At 44.6% G+C, this 10,603-nt stretch overlaps 2 protein-coding genes across 5 annotated transcripts; both read left to right on the forward strand.

Moving 5' to 3' along the window:
* The first annotated feature begins 1,374 nt into the window (after positions 1–1,374).
* On the forward strand, positions 1,375–3,279 carry LOC125515416 (uncharacterized). Of its 4 annotated transcripts, none has more exons than XM_087527937.1 (3): positions 1,375–1,712; positions 1,792–2,408; positions 2,494–3,279. In XM_087527937.1, exons 2-3 carry the CDS (start codon positions 2,088–2,090, stop codon positions 3,151–3,153), a joined length of 981 nt encoding a protein of 326 aa, XP_087384063.1. In that variant the 5' UTR covers positions 1,375–1,712; positions 1,792–2,087; the 3' UTR covers positions 3,154–3,279. The 4 variants fall into 4 exon arrangements, with proteins under 4 accessions (XP_087384063.1, XP_087384064.1, XP_087384065.1 ...); XM_087527938.1 differs by having other exon boundaries at positions 1,821–2,408; XM_087527939.1 differs by having other exon boundaries at positions 1,825–2,408.
* Positions 3,280–4,963: 1,684 nt separating this feature from the next.
* LOC125516295 (uncharacterized) lies at positions 4,964–9,967 on the forward strand. Its single transcript, XM_048681779.2, has 3 exons — positions 4,964–6,195; positions 7,507–7,581; positions 9,732–9,967. Exons 1-2 carry the CDS (start codon positions 5,049–5,051, stop codon positions 7,557–7,559), a joined length of 1,200 nt encoding a protein of 399 aa, XP_048537736.2. The 5' UTR covers positions 4,964–5,048; the 3' UTR covers positions 7,560–7,581; positions 9,732–9,967.
* Positions 9,968–10,603: the final 636 nt, after the last annotated feature.

Raw genomic sequence — 10,603 nt, forward strand, 5'->3', positions numbered from 1 at the left:
TGTCGGTCTACAAGGGTAAGTAGACAACACTCTTCCCTCGTTGCTATGCATCACCATGATCTTGCGTGTGCGTAGGAAAATTTTGAAATTACTATGTTCCCCAATAGGTAGGGCCCGCCGTTCGTGGGCCATGTCGACCGCTTTATATTGTAGCCTTGCCCTTGATGACGGAGGCTTTCTCGGGGGGAGCATGACTACAGTCCCGCCGCCTGGTGGGCGTTCACTGTGGCCACACCCCGTCTCATCTGGTTAATGACGCACAATGACGGTGTCCTGGACTAGGGGGTACTCATCACGTCGTCTCCCGATCAGTTGGATTGGGCCGAGGACCCCCATGGCCGCATACTCATGGGCCAGTTCGGGCAGTTGCCGCATACAAGGAAGATTCCACAAGACTTGGCGATCAAGACAAGGACTCCTCCCCACCGGCGTATTCGGCTAGGACTCTTGTTATCCTAGGCCTCTGGTGCATTATATAAACCGAGGCCAGGCTAGTCGATAGACATATACAACAATCATACCATATGCTAGCTTCTAGGGTTTTAGCCTCTACGATCTCGTGGTAGATCAACTCTTGTAATACTCATATCATCAATATCAATCAAGCAGGACGTAGGGTATTACCTCCATCAAGAGGGCCCGAACCTGGGTAAACATCGTGTCCCCTGCCTCCTGTTACCATCGATCCTAGACGCATAGTTCGGGACCCCCCCTACCCGAGATCCACCGGTTTTGACACCGACACACAGACTTTGAGGGGAGGGAGGGCCACCTGCTGAGAGTCGGCCCGCCCTCGAGTCCGCCTACTTGGGATTCGCCGCCTTCTGGTGGCTCGCGGACAGGTAGGGCCCGCCGCTTGCAGGCCGTACCGACCGCCCATCATGGAAGCGTGGCTCCCCTTGACGTAGGTGATGTCACGGGCGTGCATTTTGTGAGTCGATGAGTCCCAACATTTGTGAAGAAGGAAAAAGGTCTCACTTATTCCCGGCGAAGAGGAAAAAAGATGAATAATCTGGTTATTGTGATTAGCAAAACTTTTTCTTAAGTGATGTGTTTAAGCAAAACATGTTTTGTAACATTCAGAAGCGGATTACCACCGCTTACCTTTTCAATGAGAGCGCATGCACAAACGATTAAGGCCCAGTTCTTTTGAGCAGAATGTGGAGAATTTTGATCTGAAAAATCTGCAGCCAAAAGAACTCGTTTTGACTTCCAAAATCCTAGTGCAATCCAAAAGCACCCAAAATGCTTGATTTTCCCAGAATCCTCAGATTTTGGCAAGTCCCACCAGTGAAAACGTTTCAAAATAGAAGAGTACCCCTATCCCATCAGGAAATTACACCCGGAATGCCACTGCCCATCCACACACTGGAACCAAGAAACGAGCGAGCGAACCGCTCGACCCCTGTTCGCATCGGGGGAAAGGAGTGGAGACGCAGCGACGGCTAGGGTTGCCGCGCCGCCGCCGGACCCAACCTCGCCGGCCAGGCCCTTGCCGCCGCCCGCCCGCCTGGCCCTTGCTGCCGCCGGCCAGGTTCCCGCCGCCACCGCCCGCCTTATCTCCCTTCGCCGCCCCTCTTCCTTCGCTGCTCGTCGTCCCTCCGCCGTGTCTCCACCAACACCGACGGCCACCGACGCTGCACCTCGACGGGCACCGCCGCTGCACCTCGACGGCTACGAGCAACCCACGCGAGGAGCAGAACGCACCCACGGTGAGGCATCCTCTTTCCCTATCTCTCTGTTCTTTTTTTTCTTATGCTATGGATATGTAGACTGATTTATGTTGCATAGGTAGATGGATTGATGCTTGGATTTGTTAGATAGATGGATGGATGGATTGCTGATGCTGGTAGATGGATGGATGGTGCTAATTTTTTGCACCCAGCCAGCCGTGATGCGTGAATACAACTGTAGATGGATGGATGGATGGATGGTGCTAATTTTCCAACAAAAGTGCAGAACAATTCTACTAGAAATGTTAAATAGTTTACTGTTGAATACAGCTTGTTTGCTTCAGTTTTGATATGCGGATTTGTATGTGAATTCCTAGTACATGACACTATTTTCTATGATGATGCTAATTTAAGATGGAGAAAGTCAAAGAACCCAAAGCAAATTGGGACAGTGCTGCTCATACAGTTTTTATGAATGCGTGCGTAGAGGAGGTTCGAGCAAATAACCGCAACGGTGGTTATTTGTCGGACATAGGACAAGCTAATTTGCATAAAAAATTCAACGAACGCTCTGGAAGAAACTATTCGACCCGGCAAATCAAAAATAGGTGGGCTGTATGTAGAAGCGAGTACAACACATGGAAGACATTGATCCAGCAAGCATCTGGCTTAGGAAGAGCTGAGCATACACACACTATTGCAGCTACAAATGAGTGGTGGGCATTGGAGATAAAGGTATTGTTATTGTTATGTAATTTCTTAAATAACGAGTCATGTTGCTTCAGTTTTGATATTAGCCTGTGGTGCTATATGATTACAGGCACATCCAGAAGCTGCCAAGTTTCGTTATGCTCCACTAGCAGAGGAGGAAAAAATGTCAGAGGTTTTCGATACTACTTGTGTCACAAATGAGCATGCAAGGGTATCAACTCCCTCGTATCAAGGTGATCCCTCTCGAATCAGTTTGGAGGATGACTCAGGGTGTGATAGTCATGAAGGCCAATTTACCCTTGTTCAAAATCGAGCCAAGGGTGGGAAGAAGAGGGCGTGTCCTTATTCGCCAAGTCCAAAGATGAATGACAAGTGGGCAAGTGAGAATGCTAAAAATGAGGCTTTTGTACGCATGGTGGACATCTTTGGTGCAAGAGACAAGAGGGATGCAGAGGAGATTGCAAGGGAGAAGAGGGATGCAGAGGAGAGGGCAAGGGAGAAGAGGGATGAAGAGGAAAGGGCAAGGGAGAAGAGGGATGCAGAGAAGAGGGATGTAGAGGAGAGTGTGGATCCAACAAGAGAAGAGATTAAACAAATGATGGCCATGGTGGAAGCGGATGGTGCAAAACCAGGAAGTGATGAGCATTTCTATGCTACATTTCTTTTCATGGAAAAGAAATATCGTGATGTTTTCTTCACTTTCACGTCTCATAAATATGTTGCAAGGCTTGGATGCATAAAGAGGATGTGGGAGCTCAATAATAAGTAGAACATCTATGTTTTAATTGCTTTCTACCAGACTATTTACTTGTAATGTTGTGAGCTAAGCTACTTGCTTTGGAGGTGTACTTTTGTGAACTAAGCTATTTGCTTTGAAGATGTACTGTTATCTGAACTGTGTTGTATCTAATATTACACTATGTGCATGTTGTTGTGGCAGATGGATAAATCCAGAAAGAAACAAGAAAAAAAGGAATTTGAGGCGGCCATGGTTGCATTTACTATGGATGTGGCGTCGTCAAGTGTGACACTGCCGTACGCATCAAGAAAGTTACATCTTGTTACAGGCCTCCAATGGGTAGAATAGAAGGAGAAAGATGCAAAATCTTTCTATGCTATGTTCAGAATGAGGAGGTTAGTGTTTCACACATTGCATGATCTGTTAGTTCAGAAGTATGGGCTTGAGTCAACTTCCAACATTTCATCCAAAGAAGCATTCGCACAATTTTTATAGACTATGGGTATATGTCAGACAACTGATAATGTCGCAGATCGGTTTGCACATAGTCGTTCTGTCATTAATAAAAAATTTCACGAGGTTTTGGAGTGTGTAGACCGCATGGCCGGTGATTGCATAAGACCAATTGATCCAACTTTCTTTGAACCACACCCAGTACTTAAAAAAACAAAGTTTTGGCCTCATTTTCAACATGCTATTGGAGCCATTGATGAAACACACATTAAGGTGATTGTGCCTAAGGAGTTGGAGCCCCAACACAGGAATAGAAAAGGTTACACGAGTGAAGATGTTATGGCAGTGTGTGATTTTGATATGAGGTTCACGTTTGTTGTTCCCGGATGGTCCGGATCTGTTCATGACACACGTGTATGGAGCGATGCCATAGTTCGTTATGATCACTTTCCACAACCCCCACAGGTAACATCTCGCATGTATCCATATTGTTATATACAGGATGGTATGTTGTAAAATTCTAATTTCTTTTGTTGATGTCGTACTATAGATAAATATTATCTTGTCGACTCCGGATATCCAAACAGGGTTGGATATCTATCTCCATACAAAGGGCAACAGTACCATGTACCAGATTTTCAACAACACCCACCGGTTGGGAGATATGAGACATTCAACCATCGACATTCTTCTTTGCAAAATGTCATCGAAAGAATATTTGGTGTTCTCAAGATGAAATGACGAATTCTTGGAGTTGGAGGCATACCTCGGTACAAACCGGAGACCCAAAAGATGATTGTCACTGCATGCATGTGTCTCCACAATTGGATTCGTGATAGCAAGTTACGTGATGAGCATTTTGACAAGTTCGACAATGATGCATATGTGCAACCTCCATTGCCGTTTACAGGTGCCAATGCTCTACCACCAGAAGATGATGGTACCCAATACGCAAGGCGATTGCTGCTAGTCTCGTACCTTGAGATTATCCATTTTTTTTAGTTCATCCACTTTTGTAATGAACAAATATTTAAATCCATTCTAAATGTAATATTTAGCACTTTTTATGACATTCATAAATCACTTTCATACTCATATTCAACTAGATACTGTTAGAAACAACAAGGTGTTAATAAATTCATCAAACATTTTCTGTCTAAGGGTACTACAGACATTTCAACACACAACTCTTTCCAGAATCTCAACCTACAATCTCAAAAAAGAACTCGGCAACAGATTCTGAGAGAAGCAGATTTTGGGAGAATTTTTCAAAATCTTAATTCCGCAGAATCCTGTGTGAAAAGAACCGGGCCTAAATCCCTTCATTTAGTTAGCACCGATGTGGGCTTCAGTATCCAGCCTCCAGCCATCTTTGGGCTCTCCACTTGACTACGTTGCGATTCAAGTCCACAGCCGCACCATTTCCCCGAAAAGAAAAAAAAAGTTCCGCACCAGCGACTAGGGCGAGCGAGATGACCAGCCGCCACCGCCCGCCGCCGTCGCCGGCGGCGGGTCCACTGGAGAACGACGACCTGCTCTCCGAGATCCTCCTCCGCCTCCCCCCGCAGCCGTCCTCCCTCCCCCGCGCCTCCGCCGTCTGCACGCGCTGGCGCAGCCTCGCCTCCGACCCCGGCTTCTGCCGCCGTTTCCGCATCCACCACCGCCGCAATCTTCCCCTCCTCGGTTTCTTTGAAAATTCTCTCGGCCGCTCCTTCATACCTGCTCTGGAGGCGCCCAATCGTGTCCCGCCCGGGCGCTTCTCCTTGCAGCCCGGCGACAGCGACCCGATCCCCTTCCGGTGCATCGGGTGCCGCCATGGCCTCGTGCTAGTCTTCGACCTGAGGCGCCTTTACCTTGTGTGGGACCCCGTCACCGGCCACCAGCACCGCCTAGCCTTCCCCCCGGGGTTCGATCCGGAGGGCTCGACCGTCAACGGGGCGGTGCTTCGTGCTGGGCCAGACGTCCAGCACTTCCAGGTGGTCTTGGTAGCGGCAGGCGACGACGACAAAAAACAAAGGCGAGTGTTCGCCTGCGTTTACTCGTCGGAGACCGGCCTGTGGGGCAATGTCACCTCGACACCGATTGAGTCCGAGGTTCCCAACGTCCTTCCCATCGCAGTTGATACAGTGCCTGCTGTGCTGGTTGGGCGTTCCCTTTACTGGTTACTTAAAGGGAGTTCATCAAGCCACTCTCCATTTAATGCGGAGAAGCAAATCATTGAGTTTGATTTAGAGAAGCAGAAGCTTGCTGTGATACGGATGCCAGGGGCGGTGGATGTTTTTCTAGGCCGTGTAACAGTCGTGCAGGAAGACGGTGGTGGGCTGGGTTTCCTCATCGTGAAAGACCTCACTGCCCAAGCTCAATTATGGAAGAGGAAGATGGATTCTGATGGTGTTGGCTCATGGGAACTGAAAAGAACCATTGATCTGAATAAACTTCTTTCCCTGAATTTAGAGAAGCATATAGGGATAATACGATTTGCCGAGGACAATAATTTGCTGGTTCTGCCCACCGTTTTCGGCCTCTTCACAGTTCAGCTTCAGTCATTGCAGTACAAGAAACTTTCTGGATACAACAAATTTTGTCACCTTCATCCATTCGAAAGTGTCTACATTGCAGGTAATAGCATCACTAGCATGCCTCCACACTTCTTTATTTACAAAACCAAGTTATTTTTTGATAATTGAGATGGGATCTTATTCACATCCTTTCATGTTAAGCTAACAATTTTAAGTAGTGTCGTATCATTTATTTCTTTTGCTGCTTGATGACCTCTTCAACATATAGCAATTTTCTTTCTGTAATGTCTCTGTCCCGGTGCTTATGTGGTGGTGTTTTATGTGATGGTTATGAGCTGGGTTCACATGTGCTACTGGTAGTTAGTGTCACCTGGGCGATGGGCTATTTGTTGTTATCTGATTTGTCAAAAAATTATGTAGCAATGCCTTGTATAATCCATCACTAGACCCCACCCGGTGTGGGAGCTTCTAGCACTGGGTCTGTCCTTTTTTATCATATAATTATTATCACTGAACTATATGGTTCAAGTCAGAGCCAGCAAACTGTCCTTCTCAGTTCATTATATGAGTATCCATACAAGAAAACAATGAACACCAATATTGGCAGATTCTTTGTGTGATAATGAAACTAAATTTGCTATTGCCTGCCTATTGACATATGCAATAATTTTATGAGGGTATTTTTAGTGCATAGCTTCAGTGTAGTTTATCCCAAGCCAAGACACTTAACAGATGGAAGTTGAAAACAACACGAAAAACTAGTTTGAACCAACTGTAACGTCAATACCTAATGGAAGAAATAGAACTACCTTTAAGCTTACAAATGTACCTTGAGCTGCCTATTTGACATTTCAGTTGGTTAAAACTTATATCTGCTAATCATGCTAATAATCTTAACTCAATACTAACGAGTTCGTTTCAAATTCATAAAAATTTGTCACTTTATCATTATTAGGAGAGTCTGTTGTGGTGCAAGTCCATTTCTTTTGTTCATGGAAACTACTAATGCGTTCTTTTGTACATTTTTCAGGCAAAATTTATTTAAAGATACTCTAAAATATCATGATAACTTTTTTGCTAGATTTTTTAGTATCATTATTGTTTTTTCCAATTATGGCACGGAATGAGCTTAATAATTCTGGTTAACTTGTCTCTTCTGACCAGCTAATAGCATAATAGTCTAAGCGTGCATGTTCTTCAATTTTACAATATTGATCAGTATATACTGTTTTTGGATATTCTTTAAATTCAATAATAGATGTGGTTTTGTTTATCTGTTTCTAATGTTGTATCAAACTGACTTTTTGTTCCAACTAAAGCTGTGAGTTCATCTGAATATCTCCTTGATGCCTCCTTGTACCTATTTGGCCTTTCGTTGGAATGTCATAGGCTGTTTGACTTATGCTTGCAGAAACAGGCATCGGTGGTGGACATGGTGCACCTGATCTTTTACAAAACACATAAAGATGGTTGTCTCTTTGAGCAGGTAAACTTAGCTTCTGCATGTATGCTAAGATATCTGAAATAGTTTGTACTGCAAGAGAGGACTCTTGTCATGCTTTATGCTGCACCTGTATTATTTTTCCAGGCTTTACTTCTTATCCCTTCCTGAGCAGCTTCCCATTTACTTCCACATGCCGTCCTTCTCTTTTGTTTGCTGATGTTGTACCCCCTCTGCCTCCCCTTATACTGGATGTGTTATTTCAATTGCCCTCCTCTCCCATCCGTCTGCCTTGCTTTCAGTTTACCTACTCCTTAGTACTCACCCAGTTCCTTCTGGTACTGTGGGTTCTTCTCCCTCTATCTTCTCCGGTGGCTGGTGAATTAGGAGTTAGGATCCTTCCCAATTCCCTATTTGTGCGATATGCTCGTGTCTGCATTTAGAAGCGGAGGGAGTATGATTTATTTTGTTGCTTGCATTTATCGACGATTATTCTTGTTTTAGGCTGTTTGTTTAAACATTTTCTCCGCATTTCATGTGTTGTCTGACAAATTCTTATATATAGGTAATTGGCCATTAGCCACTAATATTAATTTGGTTGGTCCAAACTATCAGTAGCTATGTTTTTTGTGGACTGTAATTTCTTCATCAGTTGCCACCATTGATGTTTAAAACTTAATATGAAACAAGTGATCAAACTGACATGATTAGATTCACCATAAAAACTGCTCTTATCACCAATACCCTTTTTTTACTTTTACTGGCATGTTAGTGGTGGAAGTACTACTTGATGCCGTAGAGATTGGAGAGTAAAAAATTAGGACGCCGATATCCACCACACGTGTGGCATAATAGGCATTCGCCCACACACCGTGTGTGGCATGAGCAGAGGGCAGCCCACACGGGCTGTGTGTGGGCGAACAGTAAAATTGCCCACACATGTGGGCGTGGCTACTTTGTGCCACACGCCCAACAAGTACTACTCATCCCCACCCCGTGCGTGTGGCACGAAGCAAATATGCCCACACGTCCTGGCGCAGCTACATTAGATACCCGCGGGATGACGATTTAGTTGCCATCCGGGATGGCAGATGTAGTTATCTGGGATGGCAAATGTGGTTGTAAAAGCATGGCAACTCTCTCTGTTTTGGTTAACTATAGTTGCCATGTCTAATTTATGGTAGTTGCAGCGTGTAATCAAACCATAGTTGTCGTGTGTGATTAACTACTTGCCACATATGGTCAAACAATAGTTGGCATGTGTGTTTACCTAGTTGCCACGTGTGGTTAATCACAGTTGCCATGTATGTTTATCTGACTGCCACGTACGCGCAACTGCAGTTGCCGGCTAGCAAATGAATCATAGTTGCCATGTGTGTTTACCCAGTTGCCATGTACGCGCAACTGCAGTTGCCATCCAATAACGTACGACTGTCGTGTGGGCGAAAATCAATTCACCCACACGCACGTGGACTAGGTGGTGGCTGTGGTGGCTGTGTGGGCAGAAACTAGTTCGCTCACACAGCGCAGCTGACAACCGCGTGTTGTGGGGCGTGTGGGCGACCTCTCCAACGCCCACACACTGGCCTTGTCCTACGTGGCACGCGAAAACTGCCTCGGTGTGTCAAGATTCGTGCAAATTTAACTGGATGGTGATCCAGGCGTGTGGGCGAGTTGCAATATTGCCACACGTGTGGGCGTTAGTGTTTTCGAAAAATTAACAGTCATTTTGGACCGAAGTCTTAGTTAGTAAGATGATGCATGGCCCCTTGTTTGAGGCTTGTACTGCAAGAATTTGATGAATTTCGATTTGTTATTGACTAGCTAGCTCGTACATTTCTAAAAGCATGCTTATGAACTAGAAACCGAACTAGAAACCAGACATTTCTGCTATCCTACTTAATGAGCCCCTCATAAGCCCACTTATCTTTTAGTCTTTACGCAGACCAGATGTAGCCAAAGACTGCTAATATTAGAAGTTGAAGGTGCATTACTACACTACAAATTACCTATTATCGTTCTCTCTTTCAAATGTTGGTTTTATCTGTCTAATAATGCAGAGATGGTATAACTTTGGAGCTTTTGACACAATTTCCACAATGTTTTCTGCTTGAGTCATAGAAAAATTATGAGAATAACTCCTGATTGAATAGTACCAAGTTTGTTCGACTGATATGATATTGCATGCTCTGCAGGAATCTACAGTTACATTCTGGTGGCTGAGATGTAGAAACGAGTTGTTGGGTGTAGTTTCTCCCATTCTAAAGGTCGACTGCGGAGATTGAGCCTCTATGTAGCATGCATTGGTCAGCTGTTAAATGAACTTGTAGGAACTAATCACTTGGATTTATCTATTATCTAACTTATGTAGACATTCTCGGCTGGCATGAAGGAACATTAATTTGCTTCCATTAATTAGTACTTGTCCCTCTCGGTTCGCTTAATTTGCAAGCAAGTATGTTCCAGTTTTCTGTGTCTTTTTGTTGATTTTGTTATCTAATTCTGTCTAGTGAATGTGAACTGCAGCTGGCTGTGTGGTGCTATTTGTTATCTCACAACTGGTGACTCAACCGGGATGGCGGCAATGCCATTTTGCTACTGGCATGCTTCTTCTTCTTCTTTCCTTTGAGATGAGATGTAGGATTTGATGAGTTGGCTAACATTTGAAATATTGTGAGTTAGTTTTGAAGAAATTAAAAGGTCTCACTTATTATTACTGGCAAAAGGGAAAAAAAGATGAATAGTTTCGGTTCTTGCGATCAGGAACAAGGATAGTTAAACCAATGAGAGGGCAATGTTAGCTTGGATCTGCCGTTGCGTGTTGAGATTATAAAGCCTTTTGCATTAACGGTGTGATTTTGCAAAACATATTCCGTGATGACCCATTTTCGTGTGTTTTTCTTGAATTTCCATCTGGTTCTGAACTCAGAATTTATAGGCTTCGTCCTGACATTGGATGTTGAATCCAATTGAGTGTGGAATTGGAAAGATGCTCCTGTATTAAACTGCCTACAGAAGGTTTTGCATCAGTGGTTTGATGGAATAAGTTTAGAACTGATAGAAGCAG

The sequence above is a fragment of the Triticum urartu genome, chromosome 6A, assembly GCF_056163025.1.
Source record: "Triticum urartu cultivar PI428250 chromosome 6A, HENAU_Tu73, whole genome shotgun sequence".
In the NCBI taxonomy this organism is placed as follows: domain Eukaryota; kingdom Viridiplantae; phylum Streptophyta; class Magnoliopsida; order Poales; family Poaceae; genus Triticum; species Triticum urartu.

Excerpts from the sequence above, each read along its gene's own strand:
- LOC125515416 (XM_087527937.1), top strand. The coding sequence starts at position 2,088 with ATGGAGAAAGTCAAAGAACCCAAAGCAAATTGGGACAGTGCTGCTCAT. Across the intron at positions 2,409-2,493 it reads GGTGGGCATTGGAGATAAAG|GCACATCCAGAAGCTGCCAA; the intron begins GTATTGTTATTG and ends ATATGATTACAG.
- LOC125516295 (XM_048681779.2), top strand. The coding sequence starts at position 5,049 with ATGACCAGCCGCCACCGCCCGCCGCCGTCGCCGGCGGCGGGTCCACTG. Across the intron at positions 6,196-7,506 it reads CGAAAGTGTCTACATTGCAG|AAACAGGCATCGGTGGTGGA; the intron begins GTAATAGCATCA and ends TTATGCTTGCAG.